At 38.1% G+C, this 21,748-nt stretch overlaps 2 protein-coding genes across 2 annotated transcripts; one reads left to right on the top strand and one right to left on the bottom strand.

Moving 5' to 3' along the window:
• The first annotated feature begins 3,611 nt into the window (after nt 1–3,611).
• LOC140862413 (uncharacterized) lies at nt 3,612–7,017 on the top strand. The gene is made up of 4 exons (XM_073265434.1): nt 3,612–3,992; nt 5,650–5,716; nt 5,818–6,326; nt 6,403–7,017. Exons 1-4 carry the CDS (start codon nt 3,612–3,614, stop codon nt 6,970–6,972), a joined length of 1,527 nt encoding a protein of 508 aa, XP_073121535.1. The 3' UTR covers nt 6,973–7,017.
• Nucleotides 7,018–8,827: 1,810 nt separating this feature from the next.
• Nucleotides 8,828–12,111, bottom strand: LOC140862416 (uncharacterized). Its single transcript, XM_073265438.1, has 3 exons — nt 12,040–12,111; nt 9,805–11,968; nt 8,828–9,714 (listed from the first exon to the last, which is right to left on the bottom strand). Exons 1-3 carry the CDS (start codon nt 12,109–12,111, stop codon nt 8,828–8,830), a joined length of 3,123 nt encoding a protein of 1,040 aa, XP_073121539.1.
• Between the last annotated feature and the right edge of the window lie 9,637 nt (nt 12,112–21,748).

The following is a 21,748-nucleotide window of genomic DNA, read 5'->3' on the forward strand; positions in this document are numbered from 1 at the left end:
GCCATGTGGATCCCCCAATAATATGAGCCGATCCCATGGGAGTTCCACCCAACTTACAACATTTGTCGATCCAATGTACAGCTTTCCGACGGACGGGCCCCCCCAATAATATGAGCCGGACCGTATCCGCGGGTAGCATCACATACATTGACCGTTGATGGAAGGTAGGAACATTTAAACAATATTTAAATTTCCTTTATTTATCTTGATATAAATTTTAAATCATATTTAAAATGAGGGATTTTATTTATAAAAATATTTGTCTCATCATATTTAATTTATTGCATGCATTGCCGGATTCACGCAATTTATGTCTAAACATGCATACAATCATAATATCAAATATTATATAGGATGATCGATTCCATTTCTAATTGACCCGTGGTTGCCAATCACGGGTCTTAGTCCAATCCTAGGTAATATGCAGTATGCAAATGCAATCCTATTACATATGCTTCCAATTTACATTTCTTCAGTCTTCATTGTCTGCTGGGCCCACCATCTTCAAATCTTGATCTCCCACTTAATCTAATGTATTTACAATAAATAACAATGACAAGTAGGGGATACATTTTTAGGGGGTGGGAACGGGCTATAAACCAAGCCCACTTTTATTACATATGACATTCATATCGGGCCATAAACCAGGCCCATTAATAAAACCAACAATAATAAAGACAAAATGTAAATTCCTAACATACACCTACAAAATTGGTTATGGCAATCGATCATCCTTATCCAATAACATTTAATTCAAAATTAATTTATTGGATAACATGCTGTGGCAATTCAAATTTAAACAAGATAAAATCATATTTTATATATAAAATCTCATTTTACATATAAAATCATAATTTATCTCTATATCAAATAAAATCATATTTTATCTATAAAATCCAATTTTACAAATAAAATCATATTTTACTTAATATATCATAAGATCATATCTTATCATCAATTGTACCAAAATAATTGATTTCAAAATTCAATTTACGGATAAAATATTAAAATTTTCCAAAAATTCAAATTTATCCAAAATCAATTTTAAAATTTACAGACTCGAACAATTCGATCCGAAATCTCGTGAACCAATCAAAAACAATTTTTGACCGGACCAAAAATAAAATTTTAAATATTAAAATTAATTTTTAAATAAAAATATAATTTTTCCCGCGGGCCGCCCGGGACACTCCCGGGCCGGCCCGCACCCGGGGCGCGGGCCGGGGGCAGCCCGGCTGCCCCCTTAGGGCAGCGCCGAGCGCCGCCCCTGGGCAGCGCACAGCGCCGTGCGCCGCCCTGGGCGGCGACGGTCGCCGCCTTGGGCGGCGCCGTGCGCCGCCCGGGGCAGCAACAATTGCTGCCCCACCGGGCAGCGATCCAATCGCTGCCCGGGTTTTGCCCCGAAAAAATTTTTATTTAAAAATATTTATTTTGTTTCAAAAACCGAGACTCAAAAATTTTGTACAATTGATTAATTTAATCGTTTGATCTGAGCAACCTTGCTCTGATACCACTGTTGGAAAACTGGCGTGTTCCCAGATCAATCACGATTGATACCCGGTGCAGCGGAAGTTTAAAAATTTTGTTATGGAACAATTCCATAGTGTGGGTATCAACCGTTCAACGATTAAATTATTAGTGTGTAAAATTCAAATAACAGTTAATTAAATTTTACCTTCAATCTCGCAACGAGATTACTGGACACCAACAGATTTTATCTGCTCTTGTTGTCTCTCCCTGGAACCGATGAACTCCTTCAATCAGGTCCACGAACAGAGGTTTAATCCCTCTGATAGATTGCACTAGAAAATCTATCAGAAGTTTTTCTGCGAAGAGAATAAACGAATCTGATTCGTTATTCCTTACTGCGATTCAAAATCACAGACCGGAAAATCTCGGGCAGAGTATGGGGAGGGTTCGGCCGAAACAATCTTTGAGAGGAACTAGGGTTTTCGATTTTTGCTCTCAAAAATTATGACCTGTTGTGTGTAATTTCTGTACTGCAATAACTTATTTATAATGCAGGCCACTAACACCTTAGGGCCCATTAGTCATAAGTTAGGGCCCGACAAGCAAAGCCCGCATGTTCAGAAATTAATATAAAATTCATCGTGACTCCGATTGATAAACCGATTTTACCAATGTGCACAGAAACCATTTCTGCACATTTTAAAGTCAAGATAAATTTTCCTGAATCCGAATTCAGTGGTTTCCAAAAATGTCCATCCCTATGTCATTTTAGGAAATCCTACTCCCTTACTCTTATTTAAGAAGTCCAACTCCTTAGTTCATTAAATTTAACTCTTTAAATTTAACTATCTCAACGGGGATTAAAACTCCATTACACTGTGTGACCCTCAATGGTTCAGGGATACAGCTAGCCGTGGGCTCACAACTCCTTGTGACTCGGAACAACACTTTCCGACTTGCCCAACGAATCATGGTAAAGCGCCTAGCAACATCGCCCCATGATTCCCTAGGTATCACTGATAGTGCCTACAAGAACCAGTAGATTTTGGTTAGCGTACAGTACGGTCCCTTCATCCATATATCCCGATCGAATCAACAACCATTGGTATATCGAGAGTCGCTCAAGATTCGATAACTATGCAATACATCTTGAAGATCAAATTAGTGACATCGCATGTGCTACTAAGAAACCATTTCTTAAATCACATCAATTACTCTGGCCAGAGATTTATCACACTAATATCTCCTCAGATCGCATAGGATATCCACACTCGCAAGTATGTGGTGAATCCTTGACAACAATGCATTGACTCCTATATGTGTCGTAACTGTACCCAATCTCGACACCTGATGACCCCCTCAGAGTCGGTAAACGAGTCAAAGCACAGTACTAGCATATAGAGTCTCCATGATGTTTCAAGTCGTAAGGACTAATGGTGTACAACCAAAATCGCGGACTTTATCCACTCGATAAGTGATAACCACTTGGAAAGTCCGGATAGGGTAGTTCGATTATTCATCCTATGAATATCCATTTGCATGCTTCGAACATCTCCATGTTCCCTACCAATGAAACGTGGTACTCCGCATCGCAAATGCTAGTCTCAAACTCGAGCGATCCTTATCCTTATTATCGGACGGCTCAATCGACTAGGAACGGTTTTTAGAATATACAGTGACTATAAGATGTATTTCATGATAGACATCTCCATGTTCTACCACATCTTACATACACTATAGTATATTCAAGGTCTTTATCAAAACAACAATAGTATATCACAATATAACAATATGAAGTAATATAAAGTCATTGCCATAAAAGTGTAAATAATATTAAACAAAAGATTGTTTATACAAAGAGTCATCAAAGCCCATAGCCACACAGTTGGCTCACTGGGCACCCACTCTTACAGAAGTCAACTCACAGCACCCAATCTGATGACTCCTTTGAGTTTGAGACAGTTCCTCAATTTGTACAACTTGTCTCTCACTCTGCCGCAGAAGCCTCATCAGCACCATCCAAAGGAAAAGACAAGGTTAACTCTGATGAACAAGACTCTAAGAAACACAATGCTGATCTATTCATCAACAAAGCTCAACGGACCGACTTCTTACACATCCTCCGTCAAGAAAAACCATCAATGATTATTGAAGAGATCAATGCGCCTGTTCAAGAATCTGTCAGAACATCTGATCAAAAGTTGGATGATGATTTGAACCATACTCTCGTCGAAATGGAAGATTCTTTGATAAATCTCACCAAAGATTTTCAAGAAATTAAAACCAATCAGCATCAAACCAAAGATCACATTACTCTCCTTCGAGATTCCATGACCAAAGAAATGACCAGGCTCCAACAAAAGTTTGTTTTATTCATTGAATCTCTGAACAACTTCAAAAAAATTGATTCATCTCTGTCTCAACTCCGACAATCTCATGAGTCCTTGGAAAATAAAGTGGATTCTCTATTGACAGAAGTTCAGTCTCTCCAGACATCCATAGCCACTAACTTTCAGGGAATGGCAAGCCAAGTCGAATCTCTAACTGAACTTTCGCGTCAAATTTAATACTATCAGGAGCACCCGCACTCAAGTCAACCACCAGTAGGCCATCAGGGCCAATCCAGCTGACATCAATCCTCCGGTCATACTCACAGCAGTCAACAAAAACATTCAAGTCATAGATAGATTCTCAAGAACCAACTATTTTATCTACAATTATTTGTGGATCTATCCTGTTGAGCTACTAGTATTTTGATACCATCCTCTCAATTTGTGTTTGTCAAAAAGGGAGAAATCAGTTCAGTTTATCTATCAGTTCAGTTTATCTCGCTTTTCAAAATTGAGTTTATCAGTTTTCTGTCTTCACGTTGACAAATATAAGAACAATCTAAATTGACGACAAGCATGATCAATCTAAGTTTTGTCAAAAACCAAAAAAGGGAAAATTGTTGAAAACTTTAAGTTTTGGTGTTTGCAAATCGAAGCGATAAACTGATCGCAAAAAGAAGAAGATCTAAAATGATCGCGTCATGATAAATTGATTACATTATGATTAGCGCTAAACTGATCGCATTACAGAGAATGCTACAATATCAGTTTAACTCATTACAACCGCTGCATTGACATCAGTCCGCTATTACTTCTCTAAATGGATAAGGTCTTCCGTACACTGACACCCTTTCAACATAACGCCGAAATTTCAGAGAAAGTTGGGTGCAGAGAATGTTGGCAAAAACGAAAAAGCAACGGGAATAATTCAAATGATACCTGATGCAATTTAAAATTATTACCGTTGGAATTTGAGCTATAAATAGGCATATTGATCAGTTGAAGAACTCTCTTTGTCTGGCGCGCACATTTACTTATCTTTGCATTCAAGAACATCAAGCTTTACAAGATAAAATGATCAAGCAACTTGAAGCACACATTTATAGTTTTCATTCTGATCAATCAAAGATCACTTTGTGCAAGTCAAATCAAGTTTTAATACACTTTCATTTCGTCAGTCTAGGACTGTCATTGAATTGTAACTAGGAGTTCTAAGATAGGAAGTTGTGTATAAGTCCTAGTTTTGGAATGGGATTTTGTAAATTGATTGTAAAATTTTAAGTGTTCTAGTGTTATCCTTCGGAGGTGGACGTAAGAGTTATTGAAATCTCTGAACATCCAGAAACATGTCTTCGTGTCATTTCATCAGTTTACCTTACTTTATCAGTCTTGCATACACATTCAGTTTAGTGTTCATAATCTACACTTGCGCATATTTTTGCACATCTCTTTTTTGTTTGTCAATCTGCATATACATCAAGATAAGATAATAATTCAATCACTAAACTGATAAATTCTAACTTAGCGTGATCAAGATATTGTAATTTATATTTAAGTGGCATCAAATTAATTGAAATGAGTTAATGTTAGTGTTCATAATCTACACTATGCGCTTTTCTCGGTGCGTCGCTCCATGCCGGGTTCCTATACTTATTTTCTACCTCGGGGAGATTGTAAGTTTTTATCTCGTTGTCCATCTCCAAAAAACGATTGGAGAAAAAATTTTGTTTATGTATGGGATTATGGTTGGGAGGTTCCCATAGTTTGGAGTCCGGGCCATAGGAAAATTATTCTTAGCAAAATCCACCGTGAATTGCAACTTAAATGTCGTTCCTTAGGCCTCTTCCAGGAGTTGGTTGACCCAAAAAGTTTGATTCCTGCCGGTAATGCTTTGTTCAAATTGAATTTTGATGACTGTATTTTGCGTCTTCTTTGGATTCTTCTACTCGTGGTAATTTAAAATTTATTAAATTTATTTACTGATCATTGTCACTCTTCTCTTTGTGTTTGTTTGTAGGTGACAAATTATGTTTGGCGGAGGTTCGCGCTTGCATAGAGAAAAACGAGAAAACTCCGTCAAAGACATCGAGAAAAGAGTCACCAATGGATCGAGGTAATCACAATTCCCAAGGGATTCCAAGGAGGAGGAATTCTCCCGGGCCATCCGACCGTGTCAATTGTTCTGGTCCTCCATCTAAAAATACTGACACTCGTGACCGAAGGAATGGTGGTAGAAGAAATGATGCTGACCGTGATACCCGTACTAGGGAGAATGCTAATGGTAGAATAAATCCAAAAAGAAGACGTGAAGATGAACGAACAGTTCCTCCCGACACTCGTGAGGGTTGTCACTTGTTCTTGGAGGGTGTGAACCATAAAAGTAATGCTGGATCTTTTTGGGATTTGAAAGATCCAGACATTGGCTGGAGAAACGGAGCTAATCTCATTGGAGATCATGACAGGTTGCATCTACTGCCTCAGCCTACCGAAGTATTAACTCGGTCTCTTGCCTCGTCTGCCTTCCAGGTATATTATTATACGTTTGATATTTGTTATGATTTTTATGTAGTAAACAATACTCCTTATCTATGGGTCTTTGCAGATTTTATCGCTTGCCCAAACTTTTCAATTTCGAGAAGAGAGGTCTCGAAATTCCGGGAGAAAATTTGATGACGAGCTGGCGTCATTAAGGGGAGAGTGCAAAAGACTCGGCGAGGAAGGTGCTAAGGCCCGAGATGATTTTCTCAAATCGCAAAAGGAGCTTGAAGAGAAATCCAAAAAGTATGATGCAATGTGCAAGGATATGGAGCTACTTAAGGGAAAATATTCCCATGAATCGGAGACCGGTGAGACTTTTCTCAATTCGTCAATAGGCAAGAATCTCTTGCGAAGTACTGGAGAAAAAGCAATTGAATGCTACCGAGAGTCCACAGATTTTAGAGATGAAGTGATTCAGCGGGCGATCGTTATTCATGATGAAGTTGTAGTGGATTGCCGCAAGGAACTACGGAAAACTCAACTAGTTCCAGAGGAAATTATTATGATGATTCACCCAAAGATTCCGGAGCCTAGTCTTGCCAGAGTTGAAGATGACTCGGATCCTCCCTTAGGAGATTTACTGGGAGGTCTGGGTGATGAGGAGATGATCGAAGCTTTGCGTTCGAATTTTTAGCTTATACAGCCAATAATGACGGTGTGTGTCGAAGCTATATGGAGACTAAACCGTGGAACAGTTTAGCTTTATTATTTCTTGCCACTTTCGTGCAAAATTTTTTTTGTGACAGAGTCAAAGTCATAGACTTTTTTTTTTGTTCTTTTTGAGTAAGTAAGTATTTGTCGATTATCATATCTCTTTTGCATTTTGAAGTTGCTATTGCATACTTGTTTGATGAATAAAATACTATCGCTTTAACAATGGAGTACTTGGAGGGGATCAATCTCCCAAGATTTTGTCTCATGGGGAATTCCTAAACCCACTTGGTGCGTGGTGAGGTATCCCGGGACTTATAATGTTATTATGTCGTCCTGACCTCTTACAGCGTCATAAGTTCAAATGTCCCAAGGGGCTGGCCAAGCCTCTTACTGTTGGGAATTTTTTATGATTGCTAGGGTCTATGACGTTTATGTCGTAAGTAAGCGTTAGTATAGGAGAGGAGATATGATATGCTTTCGACAAAGTAATCTGTTTATATAAAAACAATAATCAAATTAGTTGAACAATGTATCACAAAATTGTAATATGAAAACATAAGGAAAATATGCTAAAAAAGATAAATTTAGTCTATTATTGACGAGAGTTGCAGTTTATGCATAAAACTTCTTCAGGTTGGCCACGTTCCAAGGCCTGGGAAGTATTCTTCCATCTGAATGTTTGAGGCGATATGTTCCCATCTTCACAATTTCAATTACTTTGTAGGGGCCTTCCCATTTCGGATCCAGCTTGCCCACAGACTTTAAGATGTCAGATTTTCTCAATACAAGATCTCCTACTTGGAAAGATCTTGGTTTGACTCTGTCATTGTATGCTTTAGTCATACAAGCTCGATATCTCTCGGCTCGTGTTGAAGCTCCATCTCTCAGTTCATCCACCAAGTCCAATGAAATTCGGAGGGCTTGGTCATTCCCAGATGGAGTGTACTGTTTCACTCGCCATGATTGCTCTCCGATTTCGGCAGGAGCCACAGCTTCCGCTCCGTAGGCCAAGTTGAAAGGAGATTCTCCAGTTGAAGAGCGTGGGGTGGTTCGATATGCCCATAGAACACTTGGCAACTCATCCACCCATTTTCCTTTGGCATTGCCTAGGCGTGTTTTGAGGTACTGTAGAATGGTCCGGTTGGTGACCTCGGTTTGCCCATTTGCTTGAGGATTCCCTACAGAAGTGAAGAACTGCCTGATAGAGAGTCCTCTGCACCAGTCTTTTATCTTCGCTCCAGAGAATTGAGTTCCATTATCTGAAACCAAGGTTTGAGGAATGCCAAATCTGCATATTATATTCTTCCATAAGAAATTGATTACATCTCTCTCGGATATTTTGGCCAATGGTTCAGCTTCGACCCATTTGGTGAAATAATCCACAGCTACTATCAGAAATTTTTTTTGTCCGGTAGCAGGAGGAAAAGGACCTACCAAATCCATTCCCCATTGAGCAAAAGGTAGAGGACTTTCCAGGGGCTGTAAGGTTGTAGCCGGCTGGTGATGGAAGTTAGCATGCTCTTGACATGCATGACAATGTTTTGCTAACTCCATAGCATCTGCTTCATCGTTGGCCAAAAGTACCCTTGGCGCAATGCTTTCCCCGCGAGAGCTCTGCCAGCTAAATGATTTCCACATATTCCTTCATGAATTTCACGGAGCACATAGTTTCCCTTAGCTGGCGTTAGACACTTTAGGTAAGGTGAAGAGAAACCTCTTTTGTACAGTTCTCCGTCAATGATCGTGAACCGAGCAGCTCTCACTCTAAGTTTTCGAGCTTCGACTTGGTTAGCAGGTAGTTTCTCTTGCTTTAAATAGTCGATCATTTCATCTTTTCAACTAGGCTCTTTGCTGTCAGCACAGAAGACTGTAACATCACTTCCATCAGTTTCTTCCTTGCCATAAGTTAGGAATGTAATTTTCCTATTATCAATGTTGGCCAAGGAGCTTGCTAACTTGGCAAGGCGGTCTGCTGACTCATTTTCCCCTCTAGGTATCTGCTTTATATCATAGCTGTCTAAACGCGAGAGAAGCTCGTTTACTTGAGTGAGGTATGCAAACATTTTATCTTCCTTTGCTTCATAATTTCCATTAACTTGACTGACGATAAGTTGGGAGTCACTGTGTATCGTCAGTCTTCTTGCTCCGACTGACAGGGCCAATTTAATTCCCATGATGAAAGCTTCATATTCTGCCTCATTATTCGTTGCAGGGAATAGAAATTTGACGGCATATTGAAATTTATCTCCCTGTGGGCTCTCCACAACTATACCTGCACCGCTTCCCGTAGAGGTTGATGACCCGTCGACATAAACCATCCATGTTTGGGTGGAACTCTCTTCTTGAGTTACTGTCATTTCTACTAGAAAATCAGCCAGAATTTGTGCTTTAATCGCTGGACGCGGGCGATATTCAATTCCATATTGGCTCAGTTCAACAGCCCACTTAACCATTCTTCCTGATGCTTCAGGACTCGAGATAATTTGTTTGAGAGGATGATTGGTGAGTACAATTATTGGATGAGAGTGAAAGTAAGGACGTAATTTTCTCGCTGCAATTACCAGAGCCAGTGCCAGTTTCTCGATCTTTGTATATCTTAATTCTGCTCCGTGTAAAGTTCGACTGATATAATAAACTGGCTTGTGCTCACGTCCTACTTCAGAGACCAATACTGCACTTACCGCCTCCGCAGATATTGCCAGATAAATTAACAGGGTGTCACCTTCGTTTGGTTTCACCAACAACGGCGGAGAGGTCAGATGCACTTTCAACTCGTCAAATGCTTGCTAACACTCTTCTGTCCATTGAAAACCTTTCCCACTCCTCAACATTTTGAAAAATGGTAAACCCTTGTCTGCAGATCTTGAGATAAATCGGTTGAGGGCGGCCAAACGTCCTGTCAATTCTTGGATGCCTTTTACACTCTTCGGAGGATTCATGTTTAAAATAGCTTTGATTTTTTCAGGGTTGGCCTCTATTCCTCGTTCTGACACCATATAACCGAGAAATTTGCCTCCTCGTACACCAAAAGTGCATTTATCCGGATTAAGTTTCATCCTGTATTTTCTGAGTATACTGAAACATTCCTCAAGATCTTCCAAATGATTAGATGCTTGAATACTTTTGACGAGCATGTCATCTATATAAACTTCCATGTTACGCCCGATCAATTGTTCGAACATGCTATTTACCAAACGCTGATAGGTAGCTCCAGCATTTTTCAGACCAAACGGCATTACATCATAACAATAAATTCCTCGATCAGTGATGAAACTTGCTTTTTCTCGGTCTTCTGGCGCTAGGCCGATCTGATTGTATCCTTGATATGCATCAAGAAAAGTGAGCAGCTCGCATCCTGCTGTCGAATCGACTAACAAGTCAATTCGAGGGAGTGGAAACGGATCTTTGGGGCATAATTTGTTGAGATCAGTGAAATCTATACACAAACGCCACTTTCCTCCAGGTTTTGGTACTAAAACCACATTTGCAAGCCAATCTGGGTATGAAACTGGCCTGATGTACTTTGCCACTAAGAGTTTCTCCACTTCCGCGGCTATATGCCGATTTTTCTCTGGACCAAATGCTCTTTTCTTTTGCTTCACCGGTCTCATTTTCGGATCAACACGGAGGTGATGAAGCGCATATTCATGAGGTATTCCTGGCAGATGCTCATCACCCCAAGCAAACACGTCCAGATTGCGACCAAGAAAATTTTTCAACTTCTCTTCCAGCTCAGGAGGTAATTCGGTCCCAATCTTTAGGGTTTTCTTGGGATCAGTTGGAATGATTGCCACATGTTTCAGAGTTTCAGTTGCTGTTATTCTCTCTTTGCTCTCAGCTTCTTCATCCACCAAATGAATTCCGTTTTCACGCAAAAGCTTTCCGGGTTTTGGTGGTTTTTCCTCGCTAGAGACTTGTCTTTTCCGATTTTCTGACGAACCCCGCAGAGTCACTACATGACACTCTCTAGCTAGACGATGATCACCAAGGGCTTCTCCTACTCCTCCTGGAGTCGGAAACTTCAGCTTCATATGATATGTCGATCCGATGGCTTGGAATATATTGAGACTTGGTCGTCCCAATATCACATTGTACGCAGATGAAGCTTTTACCACAAGGAATTTCACCATTTTAGTAGACCGCTTGGGGTAAGAACCCAAGGATAGAGGAAGCGTTACCTCTCCCAAAGCTTCAACTATTTCTCCGGAAAATCCGACTAGTGGAGTGTTGACTGGAGTTAACTGTGCATTACTAATACCCAACTTTACGAATGCATTATGAAAAATTATGTCGGCCGAACTTCCTGAATCCACTAGAATTTTCTTTACCCAAAAATTGGATATTGTGGCTGAGATGATTAAAGCATCATTATGGGTACCCCGAGGGTTCTCCAGATCTTTGTCACTGAATGATAATCCATCTTGAATGGTTCCAACTTCACATATTGACAAGGATGTGGGGCTGGATAAATTGTTGGTTCCTTTTGCTGCTCGCAGAAGAGCTTTTCTTGCATTGTTCGAGTCGCCACAAGAAGGCCCCCCAGTGATTACGGCGATTACCCCTCCCGAGGGCAAATTTTCATCCGCTCGTTCATGCTGTTTCCCAGTTTCGTCATGGCGCTTTTGATAGTCATGTTTTGGTTGTTCGTCCCGACGCCTGTCGTCTCGTTTTTCACCGTGGGACTTGTCCACGAAATTCCCCAAATGTCCGCGCTTTATGAGTTTTTCAATTTCTGCTCGCAAACTGAAGCAATCTTCTGTAGTATGGCCTTTATCTTTATGAAAATGACAATACTTTTCCGAACGTAGGCGCTTTGGGTTATTCTGCATTGGGCGAGGGGGACGTAACAATCCTTGTTTTTCAGCCACTACCAGTATATCGGTCAGACGTGCATTGAGGGGTGTATTCTGGAGACGGGGGCTCTGTGCTGTTCGCTTCTCGTCTCGCTTTCTAATATCTGGTTTATCTTCTTCTCTCTTTCTTTTATTCAGGTAGTGTGGTTCAACAAGTTACCCTCCGGATCTATTGCCAATTTGGAGCAACTTACTGACTGCTTCATCCAGCAATTCTCAATTAACAAAAAATACCCAAAAACAGCAGCATATTTGTTCACAGTCATTCAAAAAGAAGGAGAATGTCTGAGGGACTATGTTCGGCGATTTACTCATGCGGTGCACGAAGTCTTACATGTGAACCATGATTTGTTAGCCGGAATAATGCAGCAAAACTTGCGTCATCGGAAGTTCAAGGAATCAATAGCGGGAAGGCCGCCCAAAAACCTAGAGGAATTACTGGAAAGAGCTGAGAAATACATTCGGGTTGAGGAATCTATTGAACCATGTGAGCGCTCTTCCTGATAATGTTGTTCGGAAAATTTTGCAGTATGCAGCATCTGTGATATCATACAAATCCGCTTTCGCGTAGAATTTGTCAATATGGTCTTGGGGTTCACTCGTTCCATCGAACTCAGGTAAGCTGGGGATTTTGACTCCCTTTGGTAATGCTTCAGATAATATGTCATCAGTGAAGGGGCTTCGGCGTGACGGCAAAATTGCGGAAATATTCTCTCCAGTTACATGTGTGCGAGATCCATCCTTCCGAGCTGGATTAGTGATCTTGTTTTCGCCAGAAATGTCATGAACTGTGTGAACACTTGCTTCACCGTCTTTCTGAGTAGTATTTTTCTTGGTCCCCCCTTGATCTTTATCATTCACTTTAGATTTATCTTTATTTGGGTCTCCGTTACTAGGGTCAAGAGATGACGAGCCTTCAGTGTGAGCCTTTTTCTTGCTGCTTTTGCGCTTGCGAGTTTCTAGGTACTGAGCAACTGCATCTTTTGCTGCGAGTGCGGCTGTGTTTTCCATTAGCGCGGTCAAGTCTTCACGGGTGAGAGTAATACTCTGCGGTGCGTTTCCATTGTTAATATTTCCTTGAGACATTTTTGAAGTAATATGTGTTCTCAATGACGTAATGAACAGTTTCCCACAGACGGCGCCAAGCTGATGTAGCCAAAAATCACTTGTATAGGACACGATGCTTTCGCAAAGTCCGGAGTATCAGTAAGTCCTGGTATGTTCCCGGAGGAGATCTTCAGTGGGTTGTTCCTACGTCACAAAACAAAGTCAGAGGAGCCGGGAGGGTTCCCGGCGAAGGCACTCCGACGCTCAAGTCAGTTATTACTCAAGGAATAATAATCGAGAGTAGAGCGATATATTGCTTAAGAAAGTGTGTACCTTAATAATGAGGTGACTTGAGCTATTTATAGATATTTGGAGAGCCTCATGGGCTTGAGCCTCTTATGGGCTTTTGTAGAATTCAGGGCCTGCTTGAATTAAATATATATAATATTTAAATAAGCTTGGGCCTTAAAAATATTCGGATTGGACCTTAATGATTGGGCTTAGGCCCAGTTGAATTTTTAGGTGTAACCTATCAGTTAGGATGGTTGATTGGTTTAGAGATGGTTCAATAACATAAAATATTATTAAATATTATATATATATATATATATATATATAAATTAAAAAAACGTGTCACCTCGGTTAAAAGTCAATTTAATTTAATCAGATAAAATGAATGACTCACGCTTAGTTGGATCTTCTCGAAGAATCCTCAACTGGAATTGTTCAAAGTTTTACGGTCTACGTGTTACACTAATTTGTAGCCAAATTTCAATAACTTAACTTGCATCATAATTATTACTCGTTTTCATCATGTTTATTGCCAACAACGCCCTTCAAATTAATAAAATCCAATTGCTATTTATAAATAAATAATTCTATTTTAGATAGTAGATGTTTAATAAATGAGCAAGTCACTTATAAAACAATATCATGGATCTATATAATTTATGAGACTGGTCGATCCAACTCATATCTACAAAATAATAATAATATTTTTTAAATAAAAAATAATATTTTTCATGAATAGAGTAGAATAAGAGATCTGTTTCGAAAATTTTATCCATGGAATTGTCTCCTAAGAGTTTTTTTTTTATTTTGAGAGGTCTTGACCTAGTCTCCCTTTTTGTATTTTTTTTATGAAATAAATGAATAGGGGTTTGCTTAACCCCACCACAACGGTGGCTTTATTAAAAAAAATAGCTTTTTGTTAAAGAATATATATTTGGTCCCAAATTGGAAACATCAATCGGCACCACTCTATATAATATAATAACTTGGTAAAACGTTTTAAGTCGAAATTTGAATTTTTGTCAAAAATAATATTGTTTTATATCATTTCGTACTTTAAGTGTTTCTATGAGTGAATGGGTAGAAATACAAAATCTTCCAGAATAAACCGAATATCTTTTCAAAGCACCTCTTTCCATATTTATATTATTTTCAGAAAAGCATTTTGAAAAAAAAATACTTCAATAGGATTATATTTAATAATATAAAGAACGGTATTTTATAAATATACATCCACGTGTGACAGCCAACTTCCATTAGTCATATTTATTAAAAGAAAAAAACTTAATATTTTTTTATGTCAAAATTAAATTTTGTAGGTCATTTCAAATTCCTTATTTAAAAAAAAACAAATTATTTTTACCATCAGAGTTAAAACAAAATTTTTAATCTAATTTACATAATATATATACTATTAATAGAAGTATTGGGGTTAATAGCAATTACTTTAGGTTATATTTTTTAATATTCCAAAAATACCTTAAATTTTTTTTTAAAAAAATGTTTAGTTACTTTTTTGTTCTTTTTTAATCTTTAGTTGCCTTTTCTATCTTGTTGATAAAAACACATGTGAATTCGTTTCACTTTGCAACAAACCAATATATAAGTTATTCAACTTTATATAACTGTTTTTTTTAAAAAAAATTCTTCAATCTTCTACAATTTCTTTTTTTATGACATAGTAATGTCCCGCATCTGTTATCTTTCGATGCGTACGAAATAAACCCCGAATTAACGTAATAGTCTATAGACTACGTTAGCTAGGTAAACCGCACTAAGCAACTAGCATGTGCGACATTTTAGTTCAAGAAAATGTTAGTAGGGAGAATCGAACATATGACCTTTGGCCTAGTGTTCACATACTTCGCCAACTAAGACACCCCCTTGAGACTAATCTTATATCTTTTGGCTGTGTTTACTTTGAGATGAGATTACATGTGGATAAATCATACCAGGACTATAAAAATGATTTTCAAGGAAGTTGAATTAATAATGATGGATAAACAATAATATGTTTACTTTAAGTTATTAGTTTTGAGATTGAAATAATGATTGAATGACGAATTACAGTTTTACCCTCCACCTATAATAAATAATATTATTTTTAATTTTGTATTCATATAATTTGGGTTAGACTATTGTTGAATATTGTAAATTATTATTTATTCAAAATGTGAGTCATTTTCACTTATCAAAATTATTGGATATAAGATATATATATATTTTAAAACAAATAAAATTGATAAACTAAGTTATTGAAAATGATAAATTGGGAGAAAAACAAAGGAATTAAAGGAGGGTATATTAGGATTTATGTGAATTTTTTTTCATAAATATTGTTCAGAATATTTCATATCATATGTAATTATGGATGAGAAATCTCATGAAATCTGGTATAATGACGGGCCTTGAAATTTGATAAAATTGATTTTTTTGTAAATAAAAAATGAATTTGATTGAATTAATAAGTTCATCATATGATTATCAAGCCAATTAAATGCACCTTTTATATACAAACATTGGGTGTACTATGATGGTTAGTGTTTATTTATTATATGTAAATCCTTGTACTTAAATTATTCACCAAATAAGACAATATTTTATGATTATTTTTTTCCTATTGATGAGAAAGTTATTTTAGGTTTTCATATTGGTATACCAAATGTGAATTTTATAAAACTAACTTCTTTTATTATTTAAATATATATAAGTATAATAAGTGATCATATTACGGTGGTACATTTGGATCAATAATATTATTAATTCAAGACCTGAAAGCTGTCCAAATACATTTCTTTTTCCAACAATTTATTTATTCTAACCAAAGTCGTTTTTAAAACGTATTTTATTAAATAAAAAAATCAATTAACCAACTAATAACGTCATTATCCAAATCTAATTACGTTTTCTCTAAAATTCTCCCCCTTATCCTTTTGTCCCAATCCATGTGCATGAAAATTCTACCACATAACAACACAACAAAATAATACTTTATTCTATTTCTAGATAGAATGTTTGATCAAAGTTTTAACTGACTTTTATTGAGACAATCTATATCTATGAAAAAGAGTATATTCAATCCATGTGTATAATGAAAAATAATTTTTTTATGGGTTGAATTTAGCCGAAAATTCATGTCGTAAAAATGATCCGTGAAACAATCTTTTAATGGTTTGTGTTATTTTTTATCCAAATTTTATAGTATTCGTTATGTAATATAATTTGTGAATATTATATAATATATAATTTTACAACATAATCGAGTTGACTGATTGATCACAATAATTTTATAATATATAATTTCATGTGAACCTTCCCATGATATTTGACTTACAAAACTGGTCTGTGAAATATTTGATGATTCTGGGCTCTAGAGAATGGGATCACGATCTCATTGGTGCCATCTTTGGTGATAGGGATGCCAAAAGTATAACTGAAATTCCTTCGGTTAGTTTCAGAGTAAGGACACGCGGATTTGGTACTTTAGTAAAAATGACACTTACTCAGTAAAATCAGGTTACCACTTGGTGATAAGTCTTGATGCAAATTCTGAATTTCGAAAGGTCCATAAGAATTGGAGGGCTGTTTGGAAACTAAAAGTTCCACCTAAGATTAGGCATTTTGTATGGAGGGCTGGTAGAAACTGTATTCCTAACCGTGTTAATCTCCAGAAAAGGGGTATCCAAGTTTCTTGTGCTTGTGTGGTTTGTAATGTTGATATGGAGACATGTTGGCACACTTTTATTGTCTGCTCGTTCGCTCAAAATTGTTGGGAGCACGCTAACTTACTACAGACAGTAGACAATCAAGCTTATAGAAGTGAAAGTTTTTTGGAATGGCTATTCAATTCCATTCAAGATCTGAGTGGCTTGGAGCTTGGTAAATTCGCAGTCATCCTTTGGGCTATTTGAAAGAAAAGGAATTTTGAGTTGTGGGATAATAGTATAGAGAAGCCTCATAGAGTGGTGTTTGAAGCAATGGCCTTGCTATTTGATTGGTTTTTTGTTTCAAGTAGGATCGAGATTCCTCAAGTCCCGGAAGTCGTGAACCATACCAGCATCTGGTCTCCACCCCCTCCAGGTGGTCTTAAATGCAATGTCGATGCTGCCTTTTTTGATGATATCAACTCGGCTGGTGTTGGGATGTGGTGCGCGATGAAGAAGGGAGATTCGTAATGACCAGATCATCATTCCTAAAAGGGCTTAGCAGTGTAAAGGAAGGAGAAGCTCTCGGCCTTTTGGAAGCTTTGTCGTGGATTCGTAGCTTAGATCTCCAAAATGTCATGTTCGAGGTGGATGCACAACAGGTTTATCTTGAGGTGAAAGATATTGACCCCAATCTTTCGGAGTTTGGTAGTATCATCGGTCATTGTAGAATTTATTAGCTTTAAACCCGAGTCTTTCGGTTCACTTTGTTCGTAGAAAAGCTAATGAGATTGCCCATGTGTTAGCTAGGCACTCTCGTTGTTATGCTAGTCCTTGTGTTTGGGTAGAGACACCAACGTTTCTTGGTGATCTTCTAGATTTGTACTCTTCTTCCGGTTGAATCTATTGTTGTTTGTGGTTTAAAAAAAAATGAGTCCATCAACATGTAATGCATATACAATAATATTAATTTCAGAAAATATTAATGGTGCTAATTTCAAAAATAAGATTCTGAATAATTGCACTGATAATCGAATTTGAGACATAAAAGTTCAAACAATGCCATATTTTCGGCCGACCAATTATAAAAACACAAATATAAAAATGTGAATTTAATAATTGTTACATCGGCTAATCTAATTTTTTTTAATGACGTGAGAATCACGATCACTGCTACTTTTTGGTGTGCATATAGGATAAACTTTTGGGTTAATGCAAAGTTTGCAAAATCACGCTACTCAAGTAAATCGTACTGGACAAATCTCGTGCAACAAGCTCGTCCAAAAATATGTTGTTTGAGATAATCAAACTCATAATCATTAGTCGAATTTTCATCTATTCCACCGACTCAAACACACACATTAACATATATTAGCTGAGATGATGGCTTTCTGCTATCAATGATACCGAAAGAAAGACAAAGCTTAAGCATGAAAAATAACTTAAAACAAAATAACCAATTAAACTAGCGAAAACTTAAATAATTCAACTAAAACTAACAAGAATACAACTGACCCCAAGACAAATATTGATAAATATTATACAACCCCATCGAAAGTAATACTAAATTTCACAAATAGAAACCTGGTACAGTACAATCCACCCTGCTGCAGCTCAACGACCGCTACCTCCCGGTTCGTCCAACCTAAGTCCTGTCCCGTAAAATTGGGTGTCCAGAACCAAAACCGAGGATGTGAGCTAACAATGTTTAGTACGGAAGTATGAGTATACACATGCTATGAATACTAAATGGAAATGAATGGTTACCGAAAAACTATCACGGTAGAAACTCTTTCTCAAAAAATGGCGCCATGGTATGTAGCACATTGGGTCGTCGCATCAGGAGATACTCCTATACCATAAGAAATACGTGGAATAACCGGACTCAAATCCTTGGAATTCATCCACAAAATCTCGAGGCTGAGCAACCCCTCTACTGGTAATATCAAGATATAGGCTCAACGTGATAATGCATGCAACATAATAATCGTGACATAATAAATGCACATAAGTCATGTCATATAAATCATGCAAACATAAAACATGCATACTCAACCAGGATATCTCGGATAGTACGTCCGTACCTCAGAATAAGCAACCTAGTGATACTGGCTCTCTAGTACAAGCCTATAAACAGATAATCACTGTATCACTAAATGTCTACTAAAAGTCTTAACTAGACTAATAGCTACTCGGTGAAGCTAATCAGAGTCTAGATATATACCTGCGTTCATAGTCAGCCTTTTGATGACGATTGTCCTAAACTCAAGGCACAACAATGCTACGATCTCGGTAGTGCTTTGTCACCGCCTAGCCCTCGAATACGTTGCCAAAAAACCCTTAAAAATCAACTAGAAACAAGAGAGAAACTTGGAAAATTTGTGAGAAAAGTGAAGCTATCGACCCCTATATATAGACCTCGATCGAAACGTCCGATCTCTCGTTCGGAGTTTTCGAACGGACTTCGAAACTTTCGATCGTCCTTCCGAACTCTCTCTACCGAACGCATGTTTCTGATTAGACAACACACTGCTGCCGACACAGTTTGGATCTTTCGAACTCTAGTTAAGAGCTTCCAAACTCTCTCAAGTCAAATCACCAATCAAAACTCATATCATGTTTGACTGACACAATATCGGAGCTTCCGATCTGCAGTTTGGTGATTCCGAACTTCTCGGTACTTTTGATTAACAACACTGGCTTCCAAACTTCTCTTTGGAGCTTCCAAACTTTCCCAACCTTGAAACCCTTGAAACTATTTTTGATCGTTCTGAATCCGATTTTAACTCCTTAAACTCAAATTAGAACGCCTTAATCTCGTCCAAAATATGTTGTTTGAGATAATCAAACTCATAGCCATTAATCAAACGTTCATCTATTCCATCGACTAAAACACACATATTATCATATATTATATGAGATGATGGTTTTTTGCATTCAATGAAACTGAAATAAAGATAAAGAACAAAAAACACCAGTGCCTTTCGTATGTATCACATTTTGAAGATGAAAATTTTGACATTTGAATGATATTATAATTTATTAGTCCACCAAAAAATTATATTAATACTTTTATAATAAATATCAATAACAACTATAAAAAATTCTCTCCTAGGGTTTCTCTAGGAACCTCTGTGAGAGCCATCGTGCTACGTGTTGTAGGTTTTCTCGCTTGATCAGCCGGAGGGACTGATCTGAGCGGTAGGGATTACAGTTCAAACTGTCATGGACCTGGAGGATATATCTAGACTAGTGAAGGAGATTAAAATCTCAAACAAAAGAGACAAGAATATCAAGATCAATGCTGCAAATCTAAAGAATGGGGAGGACCGAGTTACAAAGTGTCTTGTGGCTCCTGTTATCTCTGCGAAATCTGTAAAGTGGGAGACGTTTCATATGCAAATTCCATGAATTTTACAGTTAAAGAGGAAAGTGGAGAGTGAGTTTGTGGGAGAGAATACGTTTGTCTTGGAATTCTCATCGTGGGAGGATAGGAAGAGGGTGCTGTCGGAAGTAAGCCTTGGAGTTTTTTCCAGGACCTGATCGTGATCATGGAACCTAAAGGATGGACGAACCTCGTTCTTTGAATTTTAACGAGGTCTCGTTTTTGGTTAAGTGCCACAATGTTCCTATAGCTTTCTCGAGCAAGGACATCCTGGAAATATTTGGTGCACATATCGGCCTGGTTGAGGAGGTGGATCAGGGTGATTCGGGATCTTATCTGTGAAGAAATGTTTGGATTTGGCTACGTATTGATATTCGAAAACCACTGAAAAATTTTGTATGTGTTGGGGTTGAAGATGAGAAGGATATTATAATTCTTCTAACTTATGAAAGGCTTTCGGAATTCTGTTATAGATGCGGAATCATAGGCCATTCTTTTCGAACCTGTGGGGAGGAATAAGAGGAGAATAATGATTTGACGTTTGGTATCTGGATAAGAGCTAAAAATTCAGGGAACAAGGGAAAGAGTCGTCATTCACCTTCGAAAATTCCGAACCCTAGCCACAATAGCTCGGCTTTGGTAATTCGGGAGATGATCAACGGTGACGAAGAGAAAAAGAATGGACAAACTGGCCATCTAAGGCAGGAGGATAGACTATTTTCGGGAGAAGTTCTGGAAAGTTTGGATGGGGGTGGAAGCAGTAGTATGCTAGGGCGCGATGGACTGCATGTAGCTGCATGTATTGGTAACTTTGAAATGGTGGAGGCAGAGGGGGCGAAAGTCGATCAGATCAAGACAGATACAACAACGCTTAAGGCCAAGCAAATCCCGATAAAATGGAAACGTCTAGCCCGCGCCAAATCCAGCAAAAAGGCTATGAGTTCTCCAAAGAAGTTAGCACAATTGGCCATTAAACGGGAAGTGTCGGAGCCTGCTGGAGATGAGACGCGTGATAATATCATAGGGGGGGAAAAGACATGTGGTGGAGGCTTCTTTGGTTGGTTTTACAAGCTCTATAATGGCAGAGGTTGCTTAGCAGCCCTGCCGATCACAATGAGTTGTGTAGTTTGGAATGTCCGGAGGTTTGGGAACCAATAGGCTTTCCGAGAATTAAATCGGCTCATTACTGAAAAGAAACCCCCTCTCTTATTCTTGTGTGAGACACGCAAGAGAGATATTAATAGTTCCCAGTGGTCGAATTTACTTGGTTTCAAGGGGTGTTTCTCAGTGGATAGTAGGGGACGTAGCGGAGGGTTTTGCCTATGATGGAAAGACCCGATGGATGATGCGATTAAATCATATTCTCAAGGCCATATTTACTGTTTGGTGCATCATGAGGGGAAGGTTTGGAGATTCACAGGGTTCTATGGAAATCCAAGTACAAACCAAAGGCATATGTCTTGGTCTCTTATTCAGAAACTTGCGAGTTTGATTGACTTTTCTGAGATACTCTGGTTGATGGGATTTTAATGAAAT

Source organism: Henckelia pumila, chromosome 4 (genome assembly GCF_033568475.1).
Source record: "Henckelia pumila isolate YLH828 chromosome 4, ASM3356847v2, whole genome shotgun sequence".
In the NCBI taxonomy this organism is placed as follows: domain Eukaryota; kingdom Viridiplantae; phylum Streptophyta; class Magnoliopsida; order Lamiales; family Gesneriaceae; genus Henckelia; species Henckelia pumila.

Coding starts and splice junctions, on each gene's coding strand:
- LOC140862416 (XM_073265438.1), bottom strand. CDS start 12,111: ATGACTGTGAACAAATATGCTGCTGTTTTTGGGTATTTTTTGTTAATT. Junction 11,969..12,039: donor ATTGCTGGATGAAGCAGTCA/GTAAGTTGCTCC, acceptor AATAAAAGAAAG/AGAGAAGAAGATAAACCAGA. Junction 9,715..9,804: donor AATGTTGAGGAGTGGGAAAG/GTTTTCAATGGA, acceptor AACCAAACGAAG/GTGACACCCTGTTAATTTAT.
- LOC140862413 (XM_073265434.1), top strand. CDS start 3,612: ATGATTATTGAAGAGATCAATGCGCCTGTTCAAGAATCTGTCAGAACA. Junction 3,993..5,649: donor CCACTAACTTTCAGGGAATG/GCAAGCCAAGTC, acceptor GGCCTCTTCCAG/GAGTTGGTTGACCCAAAAAG. Junction 5,717..5,817: donor CAAATTGAATTTTGATGACT/GTATTTTGCGTC, acceptor GTTTGTTTGTAG/GTGACAAATTATGTTTGGCG.